The 24,952-nt window shown below is 35.2% G+C and overlaps 1 protein-coding gene across 8 annotated transcripts in view; it reads left to right on the forward strand.

Annotated features, from left to right (window-relative positions):
- The window catches only part of ABCC9 (ATP binding cassette subfamily C member 9), a 106,616-nt gene that overhangs the window by 38,101 nt on the left and 43,563 nt on the right, over window positions 1-24,952 (forward strand). For 4 of the 8 annotated variants that reach the window (XM_074325936.1, XM_019738052.2, XM_019738062.2 and 1 more), the window contains exons 16-25: window positions 2,888-2,996; window positions 7,646-7,753; window positions 13,665-13,737; window positions 14,675-14,780; window positions 17,336-17,374; window positions 18,792-18,893; window positions 20,589-20,673; window positions 22,168-22,248; window positions 23,182-23,319; window positions 23,465-23,590. In XM_074325936.1, the coding sequence (XP_074182037.1) occupies window positions 2,888-2,996; window positions 7,646-7,753; window positions 13,665-13,737; window positions 14,675-14,780; window positions 17,336-17,374; window positions 18,792-18,893; window positions 20,589-20,673; window positions 22,168-22,248; window positions 23,182-23,319; window positions 23,465-23,590 (967 nt within the window). The remainder of the gene's footprint in view (window positions 1-2,887; window positions 2,997-7,645; window positions 7,754-13,664; window positions 13,738-14,674; window positions 14,781-17,335; window positions 17,375-18,791; window positions 18,894-20,588; window positions 20,674-22,167; window positions 22,249-23,181; window positions 23,320-23,464; window positions 23,591-24,952) is intronic. The other 4 variants (XM_019738095.2, XM_074325938.1, XM_019738105.2 and 1 more) reach the window with 2 other exon arrangements.

Genomic DNA, 24,952 nt, shown 5'->3' on the forward strand with positions numbered 1-24,952 from the left:
CACTTTTATTTTAGGTATTTAAATATTTTAGGTATTAAAAAAAATCTCCATTTTTCTCTCTCTATTTCCTACTTCAGAGAGATAGCTTCTGTGGGTCTACATGCATTTATTAACACTTTAGGTACATTTTGAGGTGTAAGGGATTGCAAAGATAAAATGTAGAATGAAATCCTTAGGGAGTCCATAGTCTAGTTGTAGAGACCAGGAAGGGAAATTGATTACAATATAGTGTGTTGTGCTGTTATAGAGCCCTACACAGAATGTCATGGCCCATATATGAGGATCATTGAAGTTCATCAAGATAAAAGGCAGACAGTCTAGTCAGGGAAGGTTGAAAAGAGGTGGTAGATTCTTCATAGAGCCTAAAGAATTAGTAGGACTTGGTTATTTGAAGAAAAAGGGAAAACATGTCCTACGTGTGGGAGCAACAGATGCAAAGGGAAAAGGTAAGTAGGTAGGTGAGAAATCTTGGTACATTCAGGGGGCTAAAAGTACTTGAGGGTAGTTGAAGGAAGGTTCTGATATGGAAAGAGTCGGGGGATGAAGTTGGAGAGTGAATTCTGTCAGCCTGTACATGATGCTAAGGATGCTGAAAGGAAAGGGGTGCCATTTGTTATTTTAAAGAGAAAATTGTTATATGAACAGATTTGGATTTCCACCTGGCAGCACGGTGGAATTACTTCACCTGTGGTCAGGATTCATGCTTTTTTCCTAATTGTTTTGCCTCTAATCTCTGAAAGGACCTCATATGTACAGAAAATGCTTTTTGTATCACCCATTTATCCATGTACCAGACATTTCTTGAGGAATTACTATGTTATATTTTTCGCATTGGGCTAAATTCTGAAGATGACAATCTTTGCTCTTAAGGAGTTCACTGTCTAGTCGCAGAGATAAACAGTAACAAAACAATGACTAAATAGCAGTGCAAGGGACCCTCAGCCAGAGAGTCTGGAATGACGGGGTCACAGGTGGGGAAAGGAATGGGGAGGTTCAGAGAAGGGTTAATATTGGGGTCCCTCGATGTTCACTGTAATTGGAGTTCCAAAGTGGGATGTTATAAAGGGAAAGAAAGTTCTTCCCATGTCCCAGTTATGCTCAGAGACCATTGCTTCTTGATGTGCAACAAAAATGCAGCTGATTAATTCCATAAAAACTTCAGTAAGATTGTGTGTGTACTAGAAACGTGAAATGAAGAATTGAATCAACTAACTTAAATGTCTGAATCATTGGTTTATTCCTTCTTTGATTTAAACATTCATTGAGTAATATGTGCCAGGGGCTGCTAGACTTTAAGAGTTACAAAGGCAAGTGAGCCTGGCCCTATACTTCCCTTTGTGTACAAAGACGTAATGTGAGATTGTTTGAAAGGTATTCCTTTGATTGACAAATCTGTGCTTTTAAAAATCCAATCTCTTCCAAACATAAGAATAGAATGACAATTAAAAATCCATAAAAGAAGGTCTTATACTACTACTTTTAAGGTATACCTTACAAGTTCTCATCAGAAGAAAAAACAGTTCTGTGGTTATGTCTGGAGGTGGATGTTAACTAGACTTGTGTAATCACTTTGCAATATATACAAATATTGAGTCATTATGTTGTATAACTGAAACTAATATGTTATATGTCAATTATCCCTCAGTGAAAAAGAAGAAGGAATAACTACCATATATTATAGATAAAATGCCATTTAATAAGCCATTTCTAATACTGTCTTTTAAATCTATATGGTTAGGCTTTGCTGACAAAGACCACGGAAGATCTTCTTTTTTGGGATCTGAAATTCTTTTTTAATGTAACTTGGAAGTTAATACATTGCCCCGATGCATTTTGTCTAACTTTATTTTTCAATGAAAGGAAGCAGTTTCAGTTGCATGCATTCATGGGCAACAGACTGAATGAAATTTACTTTTCAATTTAGCATCCTAGAATGCTAAAAGGAGCATTTTTTTTCGTTTGCAACTTCACAGAATCTTCTTTATTATTTCATTTACAGGAGGACATTTTCAAATCATATAGTTTTCTTTGATTCTTTCTTTTTGCTTCTAATCCTGTGACAGTGATTTGAAAAAGTTAGAATGGGAGGGAATAGGAGGTCCAAGGAGTTTTGTGTCCAGCTCAAGGAGACCATAGTGAAGAAAGTTTGCAAACCGCTCTTCTAGAGCAGGGCTTCTCAAATTGAAATATGCGTATGAAGCATCTCTGGATCTTGTTAAAATGCCTGTTTTGATTCAGTAGGTCTTGGGTGGGGCCTGAGTTTCTCTTTTTCTAGTAAGTTCCCAGGTGATGCTGCAGCTGGTCCTTGGCTAACACTTTCAGTACCAACTCTCTAGAGGGCCCTCTCCTTGCCAGGTTCACAAAATATGTGTAATATTTTGCTTAAGCAAGATAGCAAGTGGTCATGGACACCAGATCTCTGTTAATATTAAATGCTTTTAGACAGGTTACTTCACATCTCTGTACCTTATTTCCCCTCATTTGTAAAACTAGAATAATAAGAGTACTTCCCTCATCTGTATTATTATTTTGAACCACCCTATCTCAAGTTCCTCTCCAACTCTACTGTCTTTGACAAGGAATATAATTGCAAAAAAAGAAGTGAAAAATAAATTTGGCTGGATTTAGGTTGACCAATCGGTTTTGGTTTCCCTGAGATTTTTCTAGTTTTAACATTGAAAACCCCTGGTCCCAGGAACCCATCATTCCTGGGCAATTGAAGATGTTTGTTCTTCTGAGCTGAATTCCTACTTGGTCTTGAGACATGACTCTCAGAGACAGCTTTCTCAATATAATAATGAGGAGGGAAAAAACTTGTTTATTTAGGTAGATCGTCATTGTTGTTGGTTTTATTTTTGGCCCTTATTTTGTGTCTGCTTTTTTGCAGTGTTCAAAAGCTGAATGAATTTCTCTTGAGTGATGAGATTGGTGAGGATAGCTGGCGAACTGGTGAAAGTTCAGTTCCTTTTGAGTCCTGTAAGAAACATACTGGAGTGGTAAGTGCTTTTTCTTATTATGGAAACTGTGAATAAGGAATAGTCCCAAGAATGGATGGTTTAAAATGGCTGCAATAAGAAGAAATTATAAGCTTTACTTATAATTTATTTGAAGAAAGATTTTCACCTGCTTCTACAATAAACCTCACAAATCTAAAATCAATAAACAAGTATGTAAGGCTTATCTTTATAAATCATCAAAGAATTATCCCAAGAGAGACAGCACATGTTCAATTCAAGCAGAAATTGAGAAGTTATACCCTAAGCTTTATATAAAAATAATGCAAAATTAGCTTACAACTCCTGTACCATATTCTTATAATACCTTTTAGCTGTATTATACTTTTTAGTTCAAAAAGTGATTTCTGATGCATTATGTCTTTTGAATCATTTAATATATTATATCACATTATCTATATTTATTTTCCAGATGAATATATTGAGTTTATGTGGTATGTGGCTTGAATAACATCAGAAGGTTAGTAAGTGGCAGAGCCAGAATTAAAACTTGAGTCTTATAACCCTTGAACTAGTTTATTCATCAATTACACAAATATTTACTCCAAATCTACATAAAGGCTAGATATACAGTCAATATTGTTTTGTCATGTATTACATGTAATATAACATGGATTATGTATCTGCCTGTGTTTCCAGACTTATTGGCTACTCTGTACTTCATGCCAAGACCTAGGGATGTAGCAATGGTCCTTCTTGTCATAGTTTGTTTTCTTGAGGTAGAAGTCAGATGACAAACAAGTAAACAATGAGATAATTTTGCTGTGGGAATAAAATACAAGAAAGTATTAGAGAGTAACTGGGCTACTCAATGAAGGGTGGTCATTTCCCAAAAGGCCCCTTCGAAGAGTCAGCATTTGAGCTGAGACCTGGATGAAGAGTAAGTACCTGTTCTGTGAAGATCTGGGAAAAGAGCATTTTAGGTAGAGAATGAGCAGATGCAAAGACCCTGATGTGGGAATTAATTTGGTGTATTCAAGAAACAGTGGCGCATTATGATTGAAGCCTGATCAAGAAGGGAAAGGACAAGTAAGAATGAGGATTAAGGATTTTATAGGTTATAGAAAGAGTTTGGATTTTATTGGCATGCAATAGAAAACCATTGAATGGTTTCAGTGTAGGCACTGATATAATTTTGTTTATATTTTTAAAACATGACTTTGGCTACTGGGTGGAGAATAGTCAATGGGGACAATAGTAGAACAGATATATCAGTAAAGAAGTTGTTATAACAGATGTAAGAAATGATGGTGGCTAGAATTAGCAGTTGCAGTGGACATTGTGAGGAAATGATCAAATTCAGTATATATTATTTAGGTTGAGCTGATGAAGACTTGCTAATAAATTGGATGGAGAGAATAGGGAGAAAAAGGACTCAAGGATGAATCTTAGGTTATTGGCTTGACTGTTGGGTAGATGGTAGAGCCACTAACTAAAATAGGAAAGCTGAGGAACGGGTAGTTGGTGTTGAAATGGAATCAAGAGGTGTATTTTGCACAAGATTATCTATATATCTGTATCTATAGCTATAGCTATATATCTATATCATCTTTATATATATAAAATCTTTATATATATAAAATCTTTATATATATATATATATATCCAAGAAAAGAAATAAGCATTGGAGATGTAAATTTAAGAATCATTAGCCATTCTCTTGATAACCAGCATGACTTGCAGTGGCTGTCTGGGCACTAAGTTTATTAGGCCTCTTGCTGAATGATTTTCCTACAGAGTTCTTATTTTAGAGGCTTTAGATTTTGGGGTATTTGTGAATCTCCTGGAATTGTATGTAAACTTTTGCTTGCATGTACAATGTTCTGATTCGTGGGTTTGTATCTTCATCGAATTCATGGCAGTGAGTCTATAGATCCAAGGAATCACTCACTGCTTTGTGACATGGAAAATATTTCTTGTGTCTCAACCACCTTTTCAACTATTAAAACTTTCGTTATCTCAAAAAAAAAAAAAAAAAGAATCATTGGCCATTAGATAATATTTGAATCAATGGAACTAGACTTTTGAGAGGTGTGTCTGAAAAATTCTGAATAAAGCCTTTAAAATTAATATGTGTACTTCATAACAGTAAAATAGACGTTATTCTAGTATAAGTTATAAGTTAATATTAGTTACTCATGTTACTATTCGAGAAAAATATGAATATATTTACCATTTATGTAACCAAACAAAAATGCACATGCAATCTCCTGACTGGAATTGATTGAGGCTTGGAAAGCCTTTATCAGGAAGTCAATGTATATTATATTTTTATTTACATTATGTTTTAAAATACTGAAAATAATTAAGACTAGCACTTGGCTATATTTACATCTGCTGTTTTCTTCTGCTGTTCAGGGTTTTTTTTTTACTCTCTGTTGTTATTTTATTAAGCAGGTGTGATTTTGTCTGAGAAGGAACTGCCACCCATACTTCTACAGTCTAGAGTAACTGCCTCAAAATGCTTATTTGCTATTGTGTGGACATGGACACAAAGACAAAAACACTTATCGTGTCTACACTTTGAGGCAGCAGGAAAGTCAAGCATTTAATTAGAACCAGCCGTGTCACACTTTGAATGATAAGAGAGTACCAAAGAACTTATTAGGTCATCTTTCAGAGATGGGATGAGCAGAGTGAGATGACTTCAAGAAAGGGGATGTAGGAAGTCAAGTTTGTAGAGTTAGGGAAATCTGAAGAATCTTTTGTATGAGATGAGGCATAGAAGAAAAATTGAACTGAGAAAAGATTTTTGGAAGGAGGAAAGAATCCTCTTCAAATGCATCCAATATCTTTAGGGTTATTGAAACCAGACTGGACTTCTGATGTCTTTCAGGTCATTCATCACTGCTGATGGGCCAAACCACAAACGACAAACTTTTTTAAATGGAGTGAAAAAAGCTGTGTGTTTGAAAATAACACTAATGGAAACTCCTTCTTGAGAGTGTTTAAGATGCTATGTATTCTGTAAAAGCTTAGAGTTAAGTGGTTTTGGCTGTAGAATTTCCGTGGAGAATTAGTGACATTCTAGAGCCAAAGTCTCTTCAAATTACATCTGTGGAACTCCAACTCAAATCTCTGTCAACACTTCTCCTCCTCCCACCCTCTCCTTCATTTTGTGAAGAATGTGAAGTCATTCCTTTTGGACCTCTGGGGGCAATACTACTATAGAATTACTCCAGAAGACAGTGAATATATGTATAGGTACAGACTTGTCTTGTGTGGAAAAATATACTTAGCTTAAAGATAGTGACTTTCTATAGCATCTCATGCAATGCACTTCCATGGTCATCTGTGAGGACTGTGAGAAGAAAAACAAAACTAAAATAAAATTTCATAAACACTCTCGCTCCCTTTTTTATTTTTTAAGTTAAAATGCATTCAGCATTTTCTCTGTGACAGAGCCACTGCTAATTCTTCTCAATGGCTTTTTAATCTATGGATTTATTTGCATGTAGCCTAGAAATATACTGTTTAATAGTTTGATGTTCTGTTGATACACCAATTGGTGGAAATTGGAAGAAAGAGCAGTATCTTGTTTGGATTAAATTACTGATAATTTGAGGACATTCCTAATTCCTGTAGTAGAACTCAATGGATTTTCCAAAAAGCTAAACCTATAATTCCAACCCCCCACCCCCCCACAAAAAAGTTTCAAAATCCTAGATTCCTTTGCTTTTATAGGTAATTTAGCAGTTTTAAAGTGTATTACAATTTAGCCTTTGGAATCTCTATAAGGTATTTAAGTAAGACATTTTATGTTGAAATACTTGCTCATTTTCTGGGACAAATTTTGAGCTTATGAATTTTTCTATATTAGTTTACAGAGCTGAATTTTCTACATTCTCTTTAGCCACTTGTCTCTATGTGAAATTAGTTTAAAAATTGGAGAATAAAAAATTTCTAGTTATGACCTAACAGATTCATTTTAAGTATATGAAGACTGTCTAACCTCAGCTGGCATCTTCTTTATTATCCTTTAGTCCTTTGACTAGGAACAATGCTATGACATTTGAGAAAGACTTGATCATTATACAATGCTTGTGGGTCTCTTTATGAAACAGTATACATGTTTGGGCAAAAGCAATTCTAGACCTTTATGCTTTTGCTCCCTCCACCATGGATCAGGTGATGTGTAGCCCAATCTGATTTATGTGAGTGTATGAGATTCGAAATCCTCATGATTCGTCGGGTGATGAAAAATGTACTGTTTATAAGCCCAATGGCCTAACAAGTAGATTCAGGTTTAACCTGAGGTAGTCTGCTTGCCTTTTGACATGACGTACAGTTTTTTATTGCCTGCGTATATTCATCCAGACAGCTGGAGAAAAAATATCCAAAACCTAGTTTGGGGCTCGGCATTTTAACTTCCATCATTTGAAATCATCACATCTTTGTATTTTCGTTTTTCTTAAAAGGCTTGTAAATTAGGTTGAAAATTATAGCTTAGCATTTTTTCATTGTCATTTGCCTTTTGGTGGGGAGAAGCTTTTGTAATAATTTAAATATGGAATTCACTTTACTTGTTTCTTTTTCCTGGAATTCAAGTGGAGAAGTAGCAATATGAGTTCAGTAAAACCTCAGTTTTTTCATAAAGCATCAACTTGTGTTCTTTTTCATTTGGAATGTAGCAGCCGAAAACTATAAACAGGAAACAGCCTGGAAGATATCACCTGGACAGCTATGAGCAATCAACACGACATCTCCGTCCTGTAGAGACAGAGGATATTGCAATAAAGGTTCTTTTACTTCCTGGAATCTCACATGAATAGAAATATTTATGTTACTATTTTATGGTGAAATTCGGCAAATGTGTGCTAAACCATGTCTTTAAATTCTCTTTACAGTGATCATTAATCCTTATACATTAAAAAAAATATTCTAATGAGTTTATAATTCTCAGTTCTTGCTCACCTCCCATCTACAGTTTTGCTCTAGCAGTATGTTTCCAACAGCTGGAGAATGAGCCTTTCTTCTGAATCTGTGTTAGAAACTCGTATCCAACATATTTCCTCTTGGACTCTTACATTTATCTATCACGTAAATTAATTTATGGAGAACACCAATACTATAAATCTAATTTTTAAGGAAATACATTAGATAATAATTGTCTTTAACCAGGAATGGTTTAGACCAGTGTTGCATGCATTCGTCCAGGTTCCCAATACTGCCTTTGCTCTAATTTCAAACTCAGCCCTTTGTACTCTCCTCGGACATGGGTGCTTACATAGAATAGGCCACCAGAGGAACCTAGGCTGAGGACTGATAGTAGTGATAAGCCCTGGGGAAGGGTAAGTGCTATGCAGGGTCTGGAAAGGATGCCTGCAGCAGTTAAAGTCCTCTGGACTTTGGAGTCACCAGAGGCCAGGAAACTAGCTCCTTCGCCTGCTCCAGACCGTCCAACTCCCTGTACTGCCCAGCCAGTTGCAGAGTGAGGGAGGCTCAGTGGGGTGTGTAGTAGAGCCAAGGGCTACATTTAGTTCTTCTGTCTCTTGTTACTGCTTGGCACAATACCTGTCCCACAATGAGCACTTACAATTGGAGCCAATGTATTAGTGCATGGAGGAAGCTAATGGTAGCCCTACCTGTGCCATTAATTTGATGTGTGATTTTGGAGCAAATTACTTTGCCTCTTTGAGCTGTGATTTGCCCATCTTGAGGTGGGGATGCCATTTTAGTGTGGTTGTTTTGAGGATAAAATATGTCACCTATGAATTTTAAATGGCTGTAGTGATTCTTAACCTTGGCTGTACATTAGAATCACCTAGGAAGATTTAAATGTGCACACACACACACACACACACACACACACACACACACACATATATACATATACATATACATATACATATACATATACATATACATATACATATATATATATATATATCCTGCACACCATTTAAAAAATTAGTTCTAGTAGTTTCCTAGGCAATTATAAAGTACAAGTAGGGTGTAAACTACTATGCTATGAAAAAGTCAGTAATGAGAAATACTAGAAAGGGTCCTCTATGCTTCTAATTCTCATATATTCCCAGAATTTATTTATTCATCCTACTTTTGATGGGCTTTTGTTATTTTTCAGTTTGGGGCTATCATGAACAATTGCTGAGTCATAGGGTCTATACACCCTCAACTTTCCAAGATGATGGCAAACTGTTTACCAAAGTGTTTGTGCCACTTTACATTTTAACCAAAGTGATCAAGAAATCCAGTTGCTCCACATCTTCACCAATGCTTCCAATATATTGCCAAAGTGTGTGTTGTGTGTTGGGGGGAAGGGCAATTGTGTCTTCCTGTGGTTTTTTATTTGTATTTTTTTCCCATTTTCTAACAAGGTTGAACACCTTTATCTCTCTCTCTCTCTCTCTCTCTCTCTCTCTCTCTCTATATATATATATATATATATATATATATATATATATATATATATATGTCTATATATGTCTCTCTCTATATATGTGTGTGTATATATATATATTCAAATGGCATATATATATGCCATTTGAGTTTGGATTTCTTCTTTTGTGAATTGCCAGGTTATTTGTCCCTCTTATTTAAAAAGATTCTGGGTACTACTTCTTTGTCAGCTATGTATATTACAATTTTTTCCCCTCACTCCGTAGCTTGGCTTTTTACTCTCTTTATGGTATTGGAAGTTCTTAATTTAAATAAAGTTTTCCTGCTGGAGGTCATGAAGATATTCAATATTAGCTCCTAAAATCTTAGAAGCTACCCTTTTCATTTTTAGTTCTTTAATTGACCTTGAATTACTTTTTGTGTTTGATATGAAGTGAGGATGTCATTAGTATGGATCTCGGAAATCAATATTTTAGTTATAAATTTAGCTGCAGTGAATTTGTTGGTAGTAATTTTGCTACATTTAGTAGTAAGTCAGTAAGGTCTGATTTAGTTTTTTATGTGATTTCTAGTTGTCCCAACCTTGCACATTGATCACTGTCCCCACTGACCTTTAGTGCCATCCCAGTAACACATCAGGGATCTTTGTATTTCTGTATTGATTGCTGATCTTTATTTATTTTTCTCTGATTTATTTGTCTATCTCATGTTCCACTGTTGTTAACATTATGACTTTGTAATAAACATGAGCATCTTTTAGGACAAGTTCTTACACTGCTGTTTTCTGCTATTGGTCTTCTGGGAGAAGGAGGCTTAGGTGCTCTTGGGCTTCCGTCTCTGTATTTGTGCTCTTCCTTATACTTTGACTTGGCATTTCCTTACTCCTTTCTTTATTGAGCTTTCTCACAAATTATATTTTATTTAACATTTTTACTTATTCTCAGCAGGAGAAAATGGACAATGGTCTGTGTAAGGCCGTGCCTTTAAATTAAAACAAAGCAAAACATTTTAATTTTGAAATTCACATAGCATAAAATTATCCACTTTAAAATGAACAATTCGGTGGTATTTAGTACATTAACAGTGTTGTGCAACCACCCCTTCTATCTTGCTTCAAAAGATTTTTTATCATCCCAGAAGGAAACCCCGTATCCATTAAGTAGTCATTCCCCACTTCCCCCCTTTCTCCTGCCCTAGGCAATTACCAATCTGCTTTCTATCTCCATGGATTTACCTGCTCTGGATATTTCATAGCAATGGAATAATATAATAAGTGACTTTTTGTTCCTGCCTTCACATTGTAATTCATTCTTTCCCTTTATCTCTGATCCTTACTCATATTTCCTCCATCGCTTTCACCATATTGGTACCAGTTCTAGTGTGCTTGATATATGCACTTAAACATATGACTATTCCTGTAAAATATGTAATGTTATCGAGCATTAATAGGAGCATCAATGTGCTTTCAGTTTACTGAAATGTATCATGATGGTTTGCTCCTTCTATCTGGCACTACTGTATTCTGTTGTACCATGTTCCTCCCAAAATAAGACCTAGCCAGACCATCAGCTCTAATGTATCATTTGGAGCAAAAATTAATATAAGACCCAGTATTATATTATATTATATTATATTACATTATATTCCCAGTCTTATATTAAAATAAGACCGGGTCTTATATTAATTTTTGCTCCAAAAGACGCATTAGAGCAAGGTCCAGCTAGGTCTTATTTTCGGGGAAACACAGTATGCATCACTTATCCCCCTATCAATGAACACTGGATATGCCTCCATCCTCCCTCTATCACAAACCTTGCTAGGAGGATCATTTTTGTACTTGTCATTTAATGAAGCTTTGAAAAGATTTATATTTTAGCTATACTCCCTCACCTTCATTGAAGTTTTGGGTACCCGTTTTCTAGTCCATCTTTCTATGGTAGTTGGTGCCACACATGGAATGTGATTTAAGCTTCCATGTGCAGAGCTTATCTAGTATCCCATCTACCATCACTTTAATCACTTAATCTGCCATCACTCCGTTTCTACAACTTCACTTGTGTTCATACTTGTCCACCACCTGGAACTGATGCTCTTCTGAAATCTTAAACTGTGTAGTACCAGTCAGTCACTTACATCACATCCTACCCTCCAGCTCTCTCAGGCCTTCACCTTCACTGTTACTGTTTTTTTACTCCATTGAAACCTCCAGTAACTTGCGCCCCATCCTTTCTCCTAGTCCGTTATCACCTTTCTGTAAACAATCCAACTGCATGCCTTCTATACTCCTATAATCAGTCTGCTGAGGACTATGGAGAAAATGATAACAATGGTACAAGTTGGTGGAGACACAGATTTATTATCTCCAACCTCAACTGACCCTCAGTAGTTCTTGGCAACTCTTTTGCATGCTTATCATCAGCATTAGTTTCCATAACTTACATTAGTTCTTCAATTGTCATCACTCTCTTTTCACCTCCTATCTCTCCTTTTGCCTGCTTTTTCTGCAAGTAACCTTCACACCAATTCACTGAAAACATAAAGGTTGTCACGTAGGGCCTCTCTCGGTTCCACGCTGACTCTCTTCCAAATCCATCTATATTTGCACTTCTTTTAGCCTCCTTGTTTACTGTCTTAGAGAAAAAGAGATTCTCAGTCTCTGAGGCTGTATAATTTCTTTGAGCATTAATTGTCATGTAGCCACAGCATCTTAACCCCTATCCCAGCCATCTCTATTCATTATTATTTTCACAGCATGATTCATGGTTTTCTGATCTTGCACTTATTCTTATTGTAGTTCTTTATCCAGCAATGCCTTCACTGAAATTCAATATTTTTCTCCAAAACTAGTTAAAAGGCCTCCTTTTCCTAAAAGTTTTGTTTTTTTTCACCCATTTAAGACATAAATGATTTTCTTTCTGAACTGCTCTTACACGTACTGTCTGTTCCCTCTGCTTATTACTTAGCCCACACTGTCTTGTAATGTACTTATGTCCATCATTTATTTATTCATGTGATTGCAAGCTCCATGGGAGCAGGGAGGGTGCATTATACCTTCTTTGTAGCCTACATCCATCCCAACACGGTGCCTCACACAGACTGGGTGCTCAGCAAGTATTTGTAATCCATAATTTGAATCCATAATTTGAATCCATAATTCAGCCCTTCCATGCCATCCTCATTCCAGGACTAATTTTATGCATATCGATGTGATGGATATTAAAAATGACACATATTTTATAAGCTAGAGAAAACATTTTATAAGCTATATACAGGGGAAAACACAATCCAGCCTTTTCAAGAGAATTTTTAAAATCTTTAAGTTGTTCATTTTATCAAGAGCTTTTTAGGGATATATTTAGTTATAACTCAGGCATCACCATTCTATTCTGCAAAATTCCTAAGCAATAATGTGCTTAGAAATTTTATCATTTGTGGTTTTGAAACAAAATATTAATTTTTGAACAAGGTGTATCCTTTAATTTTTCTGGCACCTTCCCTCCTTTTATCTGTCTCTATTTACCGTCCCAATCTTTGGGTTGTGTTACTTTGGATGATTCTAAGATCTTGTGATCTTTGCTGGTTGTTGAGGTTCATACCACCTAGCAATGTTGCCTCATTTCTGTGCTTCATTTCTTCTGCCTTTATTCTTTAAGTTCAGTAAATAGCAATGAATCCATACAGTCAAGAAACTCATTTATTACAAAACCTTCCTCCTCAGCTAACAGAATCATCTGGTTGGAATAATTTGTAGTTATTTCTGTTCTTTACTTTGCATCACCAGGATTCCAGGAATTGCCTAACAGGGAGAAAATAATCAATGTAGGGGTTACATTGGAAAATATCTGGGATGATAGCTTTTTAAGAATGTTCAGATGACTCTGGGTGGTGAACACACAATGTGATATATAGATGATGTATTACAGAATTGTACATTTGAAACCTATTTAACTTCACTAAACATTGTCACCCCAATAAACTTTAATTAAAAAAAGGAATGTTCACATGTAAATGGCCCGGTAATCCCAAATTTTCATAGAATATTGTAATTTTTAGCATTCTTCATAATATCACTAATTCAAAGACCCTCCTTTACTTTTATTCTCTTTTGTTTTTCATTTATACCTCTTAAATAGTTATAACTCTAAATTAGAATTTCACCAATGTGTGTTCTACCTTGTATTGAAAGTCTTTCAGTGCTTTAAAAAGAAATTTTATTTTAATTGGAATTATTCTCTGACACAATATATTTACATAATTTTATAATTTAATTTTTGTATTCTTATTTTCTAGGTCACAAATGGGTACTTTTCATGGGGCAGTGGTTTAGCTACATTATCCAATATAGATATTCGAATTCCAACAGGTAAGAATCATTTGTTACTAATTTTTGTAATTGTTAATTATCACAACCTTGGATTTCCAACATGATGGAACTTAGCAACAACAACAAAAAAGGCTTTTTGAAGACATAAACATTATTTCTAGTTATTTATTTGCACTGTGGAACTCATGAGTCACTATATCACTGTGGAAATGACTGAAAATAATAAGACTGTCTGTCACTACTGAATGTAAACCTTTGAACATGTTATTTGCTGTCCAAATTAACTGTCATCAGTTCATGTGTTGATTTGTACCATTTAAATAATGGGGTAGTTGATTTCTCATTTTGTTTGAGAAAGGATTTAAAGAAAGAGTAGAAGAGAAAATTATGTTTTTATCCCTGAGGAAGACTGATGAGGATTTCAAGGTATTTAAGGCTGAAATACCTAGTGATTTTTATTTTAAATGTCTGGATAATTGAATAGAAATATTTTTTTTGACTTTGCCTGATGGTCAGTGGCTTGGGATTTTTCTATTATACATGCAAATCAAAGTAAGAGATTGGAGAAGACATCATAGTAACAGCCCAAATCACTTGTATCCCAATTATCAATTTTAGTCAAAACTCCCTTTCTCTCCCGAATATATTGAATAATAAAGTTAAAACTAATCTAGGTGATTTAGGCAATTCTTTCTTGCTCTGTTCACCAATGTCAGTCAGTTGGTCTCATAGTTTGAAAAAAAATAAGTAAAGACTTATATCTTTTCATTTTTCTTTGCCTTTTCAAAAAAACCCAACCAAACAAACACAAACAAAAACAACTTAAAGAAAGGCTGTTTAGAATACCTTATTGCTGGCGACCAGTTTTGGTGAAACCAGTTTTGTGAAACATCAGCCTTTTCTAAATGTGTTTTGTTTTTATTTTAGTAAGAGAATTTCATCTCATTCTGCTACTATCCTTTGTGCATTTCTCTAGGTCAGTTAACCATGATTGTGGGCCAGGTGGGATGCGGGAAATCCTCTCTTCTCCTTGCCATCCTCGGTGAGATGCAGACACTGGAAGGAAAAGTTCACTGGAGCAAGTATGTGTAATATTAATTGATTTGTATTGCTCTGTCACACATGTGATGATCTTCCAAGGGAAGAAATTAGAGCAATAGATTCCCATGTTAAGAATCTGAGGACCCGCTTAGAAATAAGCACAGTATTTATTTATTTTTTATTTATTTATTTATTTAAATTAGTGGAAACCTTAAATGTCATAAATTAAGAATTACAAAGCAATTTTTTATGGAGGTTTATAATAGTATAGACTAGTATGTTGCTCAGATAAAAGTAAGATTGAGATTATAAAGCTAGATTTTTATGTTAAATGGATAACTCTCAAAGAAATAATTTAAAAATTCATTTGGTAATAAAATAATTTATGGAAAATCTGCATTATGTATAAAGCTCAAATGCAAATAGAGCCTTAGTGGTTCTATCAAATAATATCAAATAATCTTTTCTAGAATCTTTATAATGGGTTGAGAACTCAGCCATTTCTCTTTATACCCAGTTTCAACTAGACACTAGGAATATCTAGTTAGAAACATGGATAGGTCAGACTACTGTGTTGTGTAATCCTAAATACATGGAAAAGGAGGTATCTAGCATGGAGCTTCTTCTGGATAATTGAACGGTTGACTTGGAGTCTTCAAAGCACATGGCAGTAATAAAGTGACTCAGAATCATAATATCATCTACCTAGTAGGCTCCCCATAAGCAGTTAAAAAAAAAAAAATTAGTTATAGCTTATCTAAGAAATTGGACTATAGACCAGTTATTCTCAACCAGGTGTAATTTTGGGGACGTTAGGCAATGTCAGGAGACGTTTCCGATTGTCACAAAGGGGAATTAGACTGCTACTGATCTAGTTGCTAGAGGCCAGGATAATGCTAAACAGCCTACAATGCACAAGACAGCCCCAACCCCCTCACAACAAGGAATTATCTGGCCCCAAATGTCAGTTGTGCCAAGGCTGGCAAACCTTGCTCTAGACCTACAGATGTTTAGTATCATTTCGTACCTACCATTGTGAATTCTATTGTGGCTTAGTCTGCTGTTTACACACACAGAGGCATCTCTCAAGAATGAGTGAAGACTCTTTAAGATCATTTTAAGAATGATTCTAATTTAAGCTCCAATTAAGAGAAGGAAGTGCTTGGATGTGAAATTCCAACTGGAAATGATAGAACTATAAATCCTATTTTTAGTATCATTGGCAAAAGAACGAAGCTGAGAAATGTGGAGTGTACATTTTATTCCTGTTGGGCAAATTTAACAGATAGAAGACATGAAACTATCCCATGACTATCCAGCAAAGAGCTTGATAAATAATTGTTACTTGCAGTTTGCTTCATGACACATTCCTGTTGCTCACTAAGATCAAGCACCAGGCAGTGTTTGCCCTGCCACTGTCGCTTTCCATTTTGGATGACTATAGGTTTTGAGAAGCAGGTCTTCCTGGATTAAATTATACTGTGTGACATGTACAGCCATAATCAGTTCTATTGTTTCAAAATGTTGCAATTCAACTGAATTATTAAAGTGCAAAAAAGTAAAATGAATTAGGTCTTCAGGTGGTTTTTCCCATATATAAATATAACTAAATTTAATTAGTCAAACACCTCTTTTTACAAAAATCATATCAATCAGTAATTTATTATACCCAAATGTTGCAGTTTGATCTATTGTGAATATCTGTCTTTCTAACCAGTTCCTTAAGGGCCAGGCTGTGTCTAAACCTTTCAAGTTTAGAGCCCCAAAAGTATTTCTTCCTCTCAAACCTTAGGGTAGCTAACTAGGAATTTAAGTAAATTAAATTTGAATTTTAAAGGTAGGGAGGCCCTTGGAGATATTGAAACCTTATACAGACTAGGAAACTATTCTAGAGAGCTGACCCAGATTTATACAGCTAATTGGAGCAGAATTCGGGCTAGAACCCAGGTCATTGTATGAACTCAAATTTTATATGCAAGAGAATAAACAAGATGGTCACTGGACTTATCAGGGAGATCACTTCATCGACTGTGTAGATGCCCAACCACTGCACTAAACAGTTGAATAATATTGCTGAAGTTATTCAGCAATAAATAATAAAACTGAAAATGAATAATATTGAATGTCAACTATAATTATGTATATATATGTATATACATATATATGTATATACATATATATATGTCATGGGATGTGGAGTACAGCATAGGGAATATAGTCAATGATGTTGTAACAGCTATATATGATGTCAGAGGGGTAGTAGATTTGGGGGTTATCACTTTGTGAGGGGTGTAATGTCTAACTATTACATTGAAACAAGTAATACCTGAAACTAATAACCAAAAAAAAAAAAAAAAAAAAAAAAGGAAGAGAACAAACAGTGCTGTCTTTTGAAATCTTACTAAGTAATTATTTCCTACACAATGAAGACATAAAAGAAGACTACATCTGATTCGCCTTTTAAATTAATATTAAAACCATTTGGGAAGTGTAGCTATTTAGTATGTCCAATGTTTATTTTATCTCTGACCTGATATGTGCAGTCATTTTATATTTACATTTCATAATTAATGAACATTGTTTGCCATACTTGCAGTGTAAATGAATCTGACCCTTCTTTTGAAGCAACCAGAAGGTATTATTTCTATTTTAATCTGCATTTAATAAGAATAACTTCCTTCTTCAGACTTTACTTGATACTCAGTCTCTTACTCCTATTCATTTCGTTCATGCTAATGATGTATAAAGTTATTTATTAAAATGAGCTAGTGTATTTCCAACTGCAGCGGTTCCCAACACTTGTAGGCTGCTAAAATAATTAAATTGCTGAACCACATAGCCCATGTGTCGACTGTTTTCCTCTCAGTGAGTCACATATGTCTCAACTTTGGCTGAAACTCAATCTAGCAAATGGGGTTTGGGATTTCATAAAATAAAAATGGAAGAATTAATATGTATATTGTTTATGAGTTAAACGGTGATGGAATTTGTGAATAAGGTAGAGATGGAGAGCCAAGTGCTTCAAGTGTTTAAAAAGAAAAAAATATTTAAAAGACTTGGGGGGAAGGGAAGCAGATGTCAGAAGTTGGGAACCACTGTTTTACTGCACATATGGTGATATAAGAGACTACTACCATACTATATATTAATCATGTTTTCTAAACTCCCAGACATAATGTTTCAGGATGGTTACTGAGCATTTCTAACTATTATTTTTCTTAATCTTACTCTCTTTTAACCTTAATTCCTTAATTAGTACTTAAAGGCAATGAACTAACTGGAAGTATGGTTTTTAAGCTGACCCCTTCCCTGTCCCAATCCCATCGTCTTCTTTGTCTTTATTTCAGCTCACATGCATTTTCCCAATCATTGCAAATTAAAATCTCATATATAGATACCTGGTAGAATTTGCAAGCCTAAAAATAGGGCAAGGGGTTATCATTTTAGTAAAATAAGTACAAAACTAAAAACTACGTATTTCAATATATATTGAAATACGTAGTTTTTAGTTTTGCACATATTAATGTTAAAATGGACTCCTCAAGATATTATTCTTTGTATTGAAATATTTATATATTATCTATTACCTTAAAATATGTTGATTTGGTTAACCCACAACACATATTGTAATTATAGTATCAATTCACATCTTTTTTTAAGGTCTGCATAGAAAATTCATAGTTATGTAAAGTAAAATATCTGGGGCTAGCAGAGTGAATTGTTATTCATCTTTATTTTAAAAATTATACTCATTTTAGAAAATAAAATTTCAGTTATAGTTTCTACCTTAAAACTTTTCTTCAGTATAGCAAAGTCAAATTTTGTACATTGTGTGACATTTTGATTGCATTCTAATCTCTTTAACTTAGGTGGTATATTTAACCATTAATTAATAAGGTTGCTGGTTGTTAAAATGTTCTCTTTTAGAAGTTTTCCATTTCTGTGTTTGAGACATTTTATCAACTTTATTTTACTTAATTATACTAAAATGCACATACAGCATAACACCCTTGCATAATTTTGATGTTTTGTTTTTCTTTGCCATTTTACAGTAGGAGCCGGTATTCTGTGGCTTACGCAGCTCAAAAGCCTTGGCTATTAAATGCTACAGTAGAAGAAAATATTACCTTTGGAAGTCCTTTCAACAAGCAGAGGTAATTTTGAATGTATAAAATTTAGAGCTAAAGTGAGCAACTATTTCTAATCCTTTAGAATGGTCCATGGTGTCTGGAATCTTTACATTGGGAGTTCTTTCCCTCCCTGCTTGCCCTACTTCCATGCTCATCTCCAGGTCTTTTGATTCAACTCTTTTAAGAGAAGCCTCATTGGAACTTTAAGCCCATTCTGTACACTTATTGAGAACAAGTTGTACACCAGAACTAAACAGCCGAAAATGAAGTTTGTGTGTATGTGTATGTGTGAGGTGGGGAGGGCTGCGGGTGGTGGTAGTGCTGAGATTACTGGTAAGCAGAAGGAAAAACCCCTAGTGAGAAGCAGAAGGATGGATAACTCTGGAAAGCAGAGGAAAACTGGGCTCTGAGGGGTCTAGTGACTGGGAGTAGCCAGAATATGCCATCTTTCACCCATCTTGTAAATATCACTGGAATGAATGTACAAAAGTCTGACCCTTTCTTTAAACCACCTTCATCAGAGTAGGTCTTAAGACCCTACACTGGGTCTTGAAAGTTAAGGAGAATTAGGTCAGAGGAGAGACATGAGGAAGGGGACAAGAGCAGGAAACAGTGTGGGAGGAAGAACCTAAATGACAGGTTGTCATTTGGGCCTGGGAACAAACAAACCAGACAGAAAGGGATTTGGGGATGTAGGCAGTGGGAAACTAAATTGTAAAGGAAGGCTGCGACAAAGTAGCGGAGGGTCTTAAACGCTGATTAGACATAATTGTGTGTATTCTAGGGAAGCACGTTTTAGACAGAGAAATAGTAAGGTAAATGTGATGTTCAACCGGGCAGTATAATGACAGATATATATTGGATCAATCTGAATTAGGAGTAAGGAGACATTTAGAAGTTTGTTGGAATCATTATCCAGGCATGCACTGTTTGTTGCCTACCTCTGAGGGGTGACTATAGGAAAAGAAGAGGTGGTTGACAGAAAATCACTCTAGCATAATAATGGATGAATAAGAGCAGGGAGAAGAAGGGGAAGAATCAAGAATGCCCTGAATATTTTAAGACGAGGTGATTGAGAAAATGAAACCATCAATATTTTCCCCAGCACTTTCAATCTCTAGATTTCCCTATATTACCAATACATCTGATGTCCAGTCTCCGCCTTAGATCAGCTTGAGTTCTGCCAGTCCTCGTCATCTTCCACTTCTCCCTTCAGCATGCATGACAGTATGCAGAGACACCCACCTGCATACAACCTGCACATTAGTCCTGGCGGACCTCCAATTGTCCCTCATAGGTATCATGAACGCTTCCACTTTCGTGCAGTTTTTTAAAGCTGTCTTTCCCTCATTTTCTTCCTGGCAAATTATGACTCATCTTTCTGGATGCAGTTTACACATTGCTTCCTCTGCAAAGATGTTACTCACTTCTCAGAGTGGTCAGTCACTTTTTCCTACGTATTCTAGGAACACTTTGTACCTACTTCTGCTACAGCACCTAACATGTTGATTGTATATTTCTGTATCAGTCTTGTGCTCCCTTTACCAACTTTGTAAGAGTAGGAACCCGTACCTGTTTTTGTCTGTATCCACAAACCTAATGTAGAGGCTAATATATACAATTGCTCAATAAATGTACTTCAGCTTCCAAGATATTGCACCTGGGATGTAGTTTATGAACAGGATATTAATAGTGTTCTAAAAATCATTTCTCCTAAAGGTATAAAGCTGTCACAGATGCCTGTTCTCTTCAGCCAGATATTGACTTACTACCATTTGGAGACCAAACTGAAATTGGAGAGAGGGTGAGCTATGGCTAGTTTAATTAAATGATGAACAACAATCTAGAAAAGTCTCCTGGTTGTCTTTACCCTTTAATGAAGCATAATAAAATCTGAGAGTTTAGGATGTGTGTGTTCTCCTAATGACAAGTTCCAGAAACAGGAACAGAGGAGCTCTTTGATGCCACTCTCCCTTAAGTGTTTGTTGAGTAATCACCATATACTTAACATTGTGCTGGCCACTCGAGAGTTCTCAAGGAAAATAAAGTAGTCACTGCCTTTGATCAAATATATTTTTGCTTGCTTAGAGTTTACTTTGAATTTATTTGGAAACTGAGATTGCCTCCGACAATTTCTTCCACTCTTGTCAACATCGATTTATTCTTGTTCAAGTGTTCTTGTTTTCTTTGTGTAAACATGGTTTTCATTGGTGTTCTACCATTGTGCCCAGCTGAAAAATATTTATACCTGTCTGTAATCTTTACAACAATGTTGCCAAAAATTTAATCCCTTATAAGTGTCAAGTATTGGGCAAAAGGTTTTATATGTATTATCTACATTTCACAAGAAATCTGATATATGGATGTTATTGTTATCTGTGTGTTGAAGCTGAGAAAATGAAGGCTGAGAGAAGTTAAGAGATTTGTCCAATCACAGTTTGTGGTACAGCTGGAGTTAGTCTGAGTCTCTAGTCTGCATTCTTAATGACTATTCTTTATTGCTGCATAGTATACGAGTATATAGTGTTCAAGAGCATGAACTTCTCAGAATCTCAGTTTCTACATGTGTAAAATGAGGATAACAGTACCTACATGTTAGAATTGCTATGAGGATGAAAGAAATGAGGAATGTAAAACCATTCACACAAGTCTGACACATGCTAAGTGCTCAATAAATACAACAGGTCCTGGAATAATGTTGTTTTATTCAATGTCATTTTGTTATAATGTTGAGATACCATAGGAACTTAACTTTTGTTTGTATCAAGTATCCTGTGATAAAATTGATTTCGTAATATGTTGTTTCACTGCAGTTCCAAGAATGATGACGGCGACGTTAAATGAGGACTTACTGTGCTAGTTTTAAAAATATAATTCACACTTGATTATAAAAGCATATTGCTGCATAGTTCTATTGAATAAAACTTATAATAGCAAATTTAAGAGGTATGCGATAAGTACACCACAGACACAATTCACAAAATGAGAAGAAATTTGGAATTGCTTTCAGTCTTCAGCACTCACCAAGTGTTTTGAATATAAATGCTTTTGTACAATAGAGTTCTCTATCAGAGTGAAAGAAGGATTAATATTATCAGTCAAAAATTTCTTCATATAATTCAAGTATTGACCAATAGATAGTTTTCATTTTATCTTATCAATGTTATCACAGTTTAATTAGTAAATTACCGTTATTTTAAAGATTTTTTAGAGAAGTTTGTATTTAAAGGTAATGTTTTTTACCAAGAGATCATTTACTAATGGAAAAGGTGAATATTTATGGATATTTCTTCTCTAGGGCATTAACTTGAGTGGGGGTCAGAGGCAAAGAATCTGTGTGGCACGAGCTCTCTATCAAAATACCAACATTGTCTTCTTGGTAAGAGTATGTCCTTTACTTTTATTTCTACTTCAGTTTTCCTTCTGGACCAATGAATCTCTAAAGAGACAAGTCAAGTAACTCAAGGAAAGTTGGTTTAACTTGTGAAATCATAGAGAATATAGAGGAAACAAATCCTTACAGTATCCAACCAACATGTAAGGTTGAGAGTTGGGGGATCCAGATTGATGTCCAAGAGACTGAGATGCCCACATGGTTGTTATATGAGTTTCTTAACCCTGAGGATCATTAATGTGGGAGTGCGGATGGTGCTGGACAAGATTATAGGTCTTCCAATTTTTATATTTGCTGGCAAAAAAAGAAGTTCTGGAAAATACACTCCTGGTGGACATAGGGGTAGGTAAGCCTAGTACTCCATTCCATTTGTGAGGAATTCAGGCTGCGGATAAGATTTGTCTATGAAGTTTCCTAAAACCATATAAATCTCAGTGCCACCCTAGACCTATTGAATCATAGTCTGTAAGGTCAGAGTCTAGAGTGCGTGTCTTAAAAAAGCTCCATCAATGGTAGGAAATTCAGGAGCCTCCTATTTCGCCATCTTGGCCAAGAGTCTATGCCTGTTTTTAGCATCTAAAATTCAACCACTCCAATTATTATTTCATTCTTTATTTTAGTTTATTGTTAAAGGTTGTCAAGAAGTGTTGGTTTTTGAACTTGCATATTCCAGATATAAGACTTCAAACCACTTTGAATATTATTTACTTTTTAAAAAAATTTAAGGTGAAAGAAAATAAAAATTTCATTTTAATTTAGTTTTTCTGATAATTTAAAGTTATATGAAATATGTTTTTTTATAAACTGGATTTGAGGGATAATTTTTCCTTTGTTATTTATATTCCTACTTTCTAGAGGAATTAAGTTACATAAAAAGTATAGAAAATTTTCACCTTCTCTCCATTTTATTGGTTGTAGGATGATCCATTCTCTGCCCTGGACATTCACTTGAGTGATCACTTAATGCAGGAAGGGATTTTGAAATTTCTCCAAGATGACAAGAGGACACTTGTGCTTGTGACTCACAAATTACAGTATCTAACACATGCTGACTGGGTGAGAGTTTAGAAGAAGTTTTATCAATTTTTATATTATAGCCATATAAATAAATAACACTAAGAAATGCTTTCTGAGTGAAAGGTAATTCATTTGGCCAAATCAGAGTGTTTGTCACAATTCTGCTAATATGTGCTTTCCTTAGATCATAGCCATGAAAGATGGAAGTGTACTAAGAGAAGGGACTTTGAAGGACATTCAAACCAAAGATGTTGAGCTCTATGAACACTGGAAAACACTTATGAATCGGCAAGATCAAGAATTAGAAAAGGTAATTGCTCATTGTTTAGAGGAGTTCAGAGTCCAGTTAAGAAGAGTCAGAAATATACTATATAATTACAAAAAATAATTGTAAAGAACTATTTAAATTTAATATTTGATAATGGTTCTTATTTAAAATCCAAAGCAATTGTATGTTTATACATCATTAACAAATAGTCTACTTTGAAACTATAAAGTTTCAGTAATGTCTTTTGGATGAAATATTGTCAGATTTTTAGAAGATTTTAATTTGAATTTGAACTATATTGCAATTATATGTATGCTTTAAACTTAGACTACTTGCTGAAGCAAGGTGTATCCTTAGTCTTATTTTTCTGTTCTATATCTTATTTTTTCTCATCTGTACTGTGAAAATATTTTCATTCAACACCTACAAATGGAGGAGGCTCATGGGCAAAACAAAATCCAAGATAATTTTGAAAAAAAAGAAGATCTGTGGGTGAAGTTGTAAAACATGTATGGGATAGAGTTAAGGGTGAAAGAAGGTGATCAGAAAGAAATACAATAAAATTTTACATTTGTAGACTTTTAAGGCCCACAAAGCATTTTTTACACAATCTCATTTAATTCTCACAAAACCCCAGAAATCAGAGAGAGAGAGAGAGAGAGAGAGAGAGAGAGAGAGAGCGAGAGCTGTTGGCTTGATTTTATACTAATGCTACTAAGTATCACTATTAAGCAAGCCAGGAAGAAAGTCCATTAAGTTGTATTTAGATCACTAGACGTAGCATAGCTCTATAATTAAAGATACATTACAGGGTTCTAAATCAGCTGAGGAGTGTGGACAGGGTAAATCCAGTTGTGAGGTGGAACAGTGGCCAATAGAATCCAGAATGAACCATAAATCTGCCCAGACTCCTCACCTGGGGGTGAAGGAAGGGTACTGCCACCTAGGGGAGGACAAACATCTGAATTCATCTGAAACCAAGGAGAGTCACACTGTGGAGACGAGACCACTAGAACACCTTGGGGAAGTGTTTGTAGCAACAACTTCTTGTTTAATTTATGTGGCAGGATCAGGTGTTTGCCTAGAGTACTGGTTCTCAACTATTGTCAATTTTGCCATCTAGGGGACACTTGGCAAGATCTAGAGACATTTTTGAATGTCATGACTAGGGTGTAGGTGGTACTGGCTTCTAATGAGTAGGAGACAGGGATGCTGTTAAACATCCTACAATGCATAGGGCAGCCCGAACAACAAGCATTTATCTGGCCCAAAGTGGCAATAGTGCCAAGACTCAGAAAGGCTGTCCAGAGCTAGAACAGATCAAGCAAGCAGAGAAAGAAGGTGAAAGAAACTAAAGGACCCACAAAACATTCTGTCACAGAGCTTTAGACAGAACTGTTAGAT

This window comes from Rhinolophus sinicus, linkage group LG02 (assembly GCF_036562045.2).
Source record: "Rhinolophus sinicus isolate RSC01 linkage group LG02, ASM3656204v1, whole genome shotgun sequence".
NCBI classification, from domain to species: Eukaryota; Metazoa; Chordata; class Mammalia; order Chiroptera; family Rhinolophidae; genus Rhinolophus; species Rhinolophus sinicus.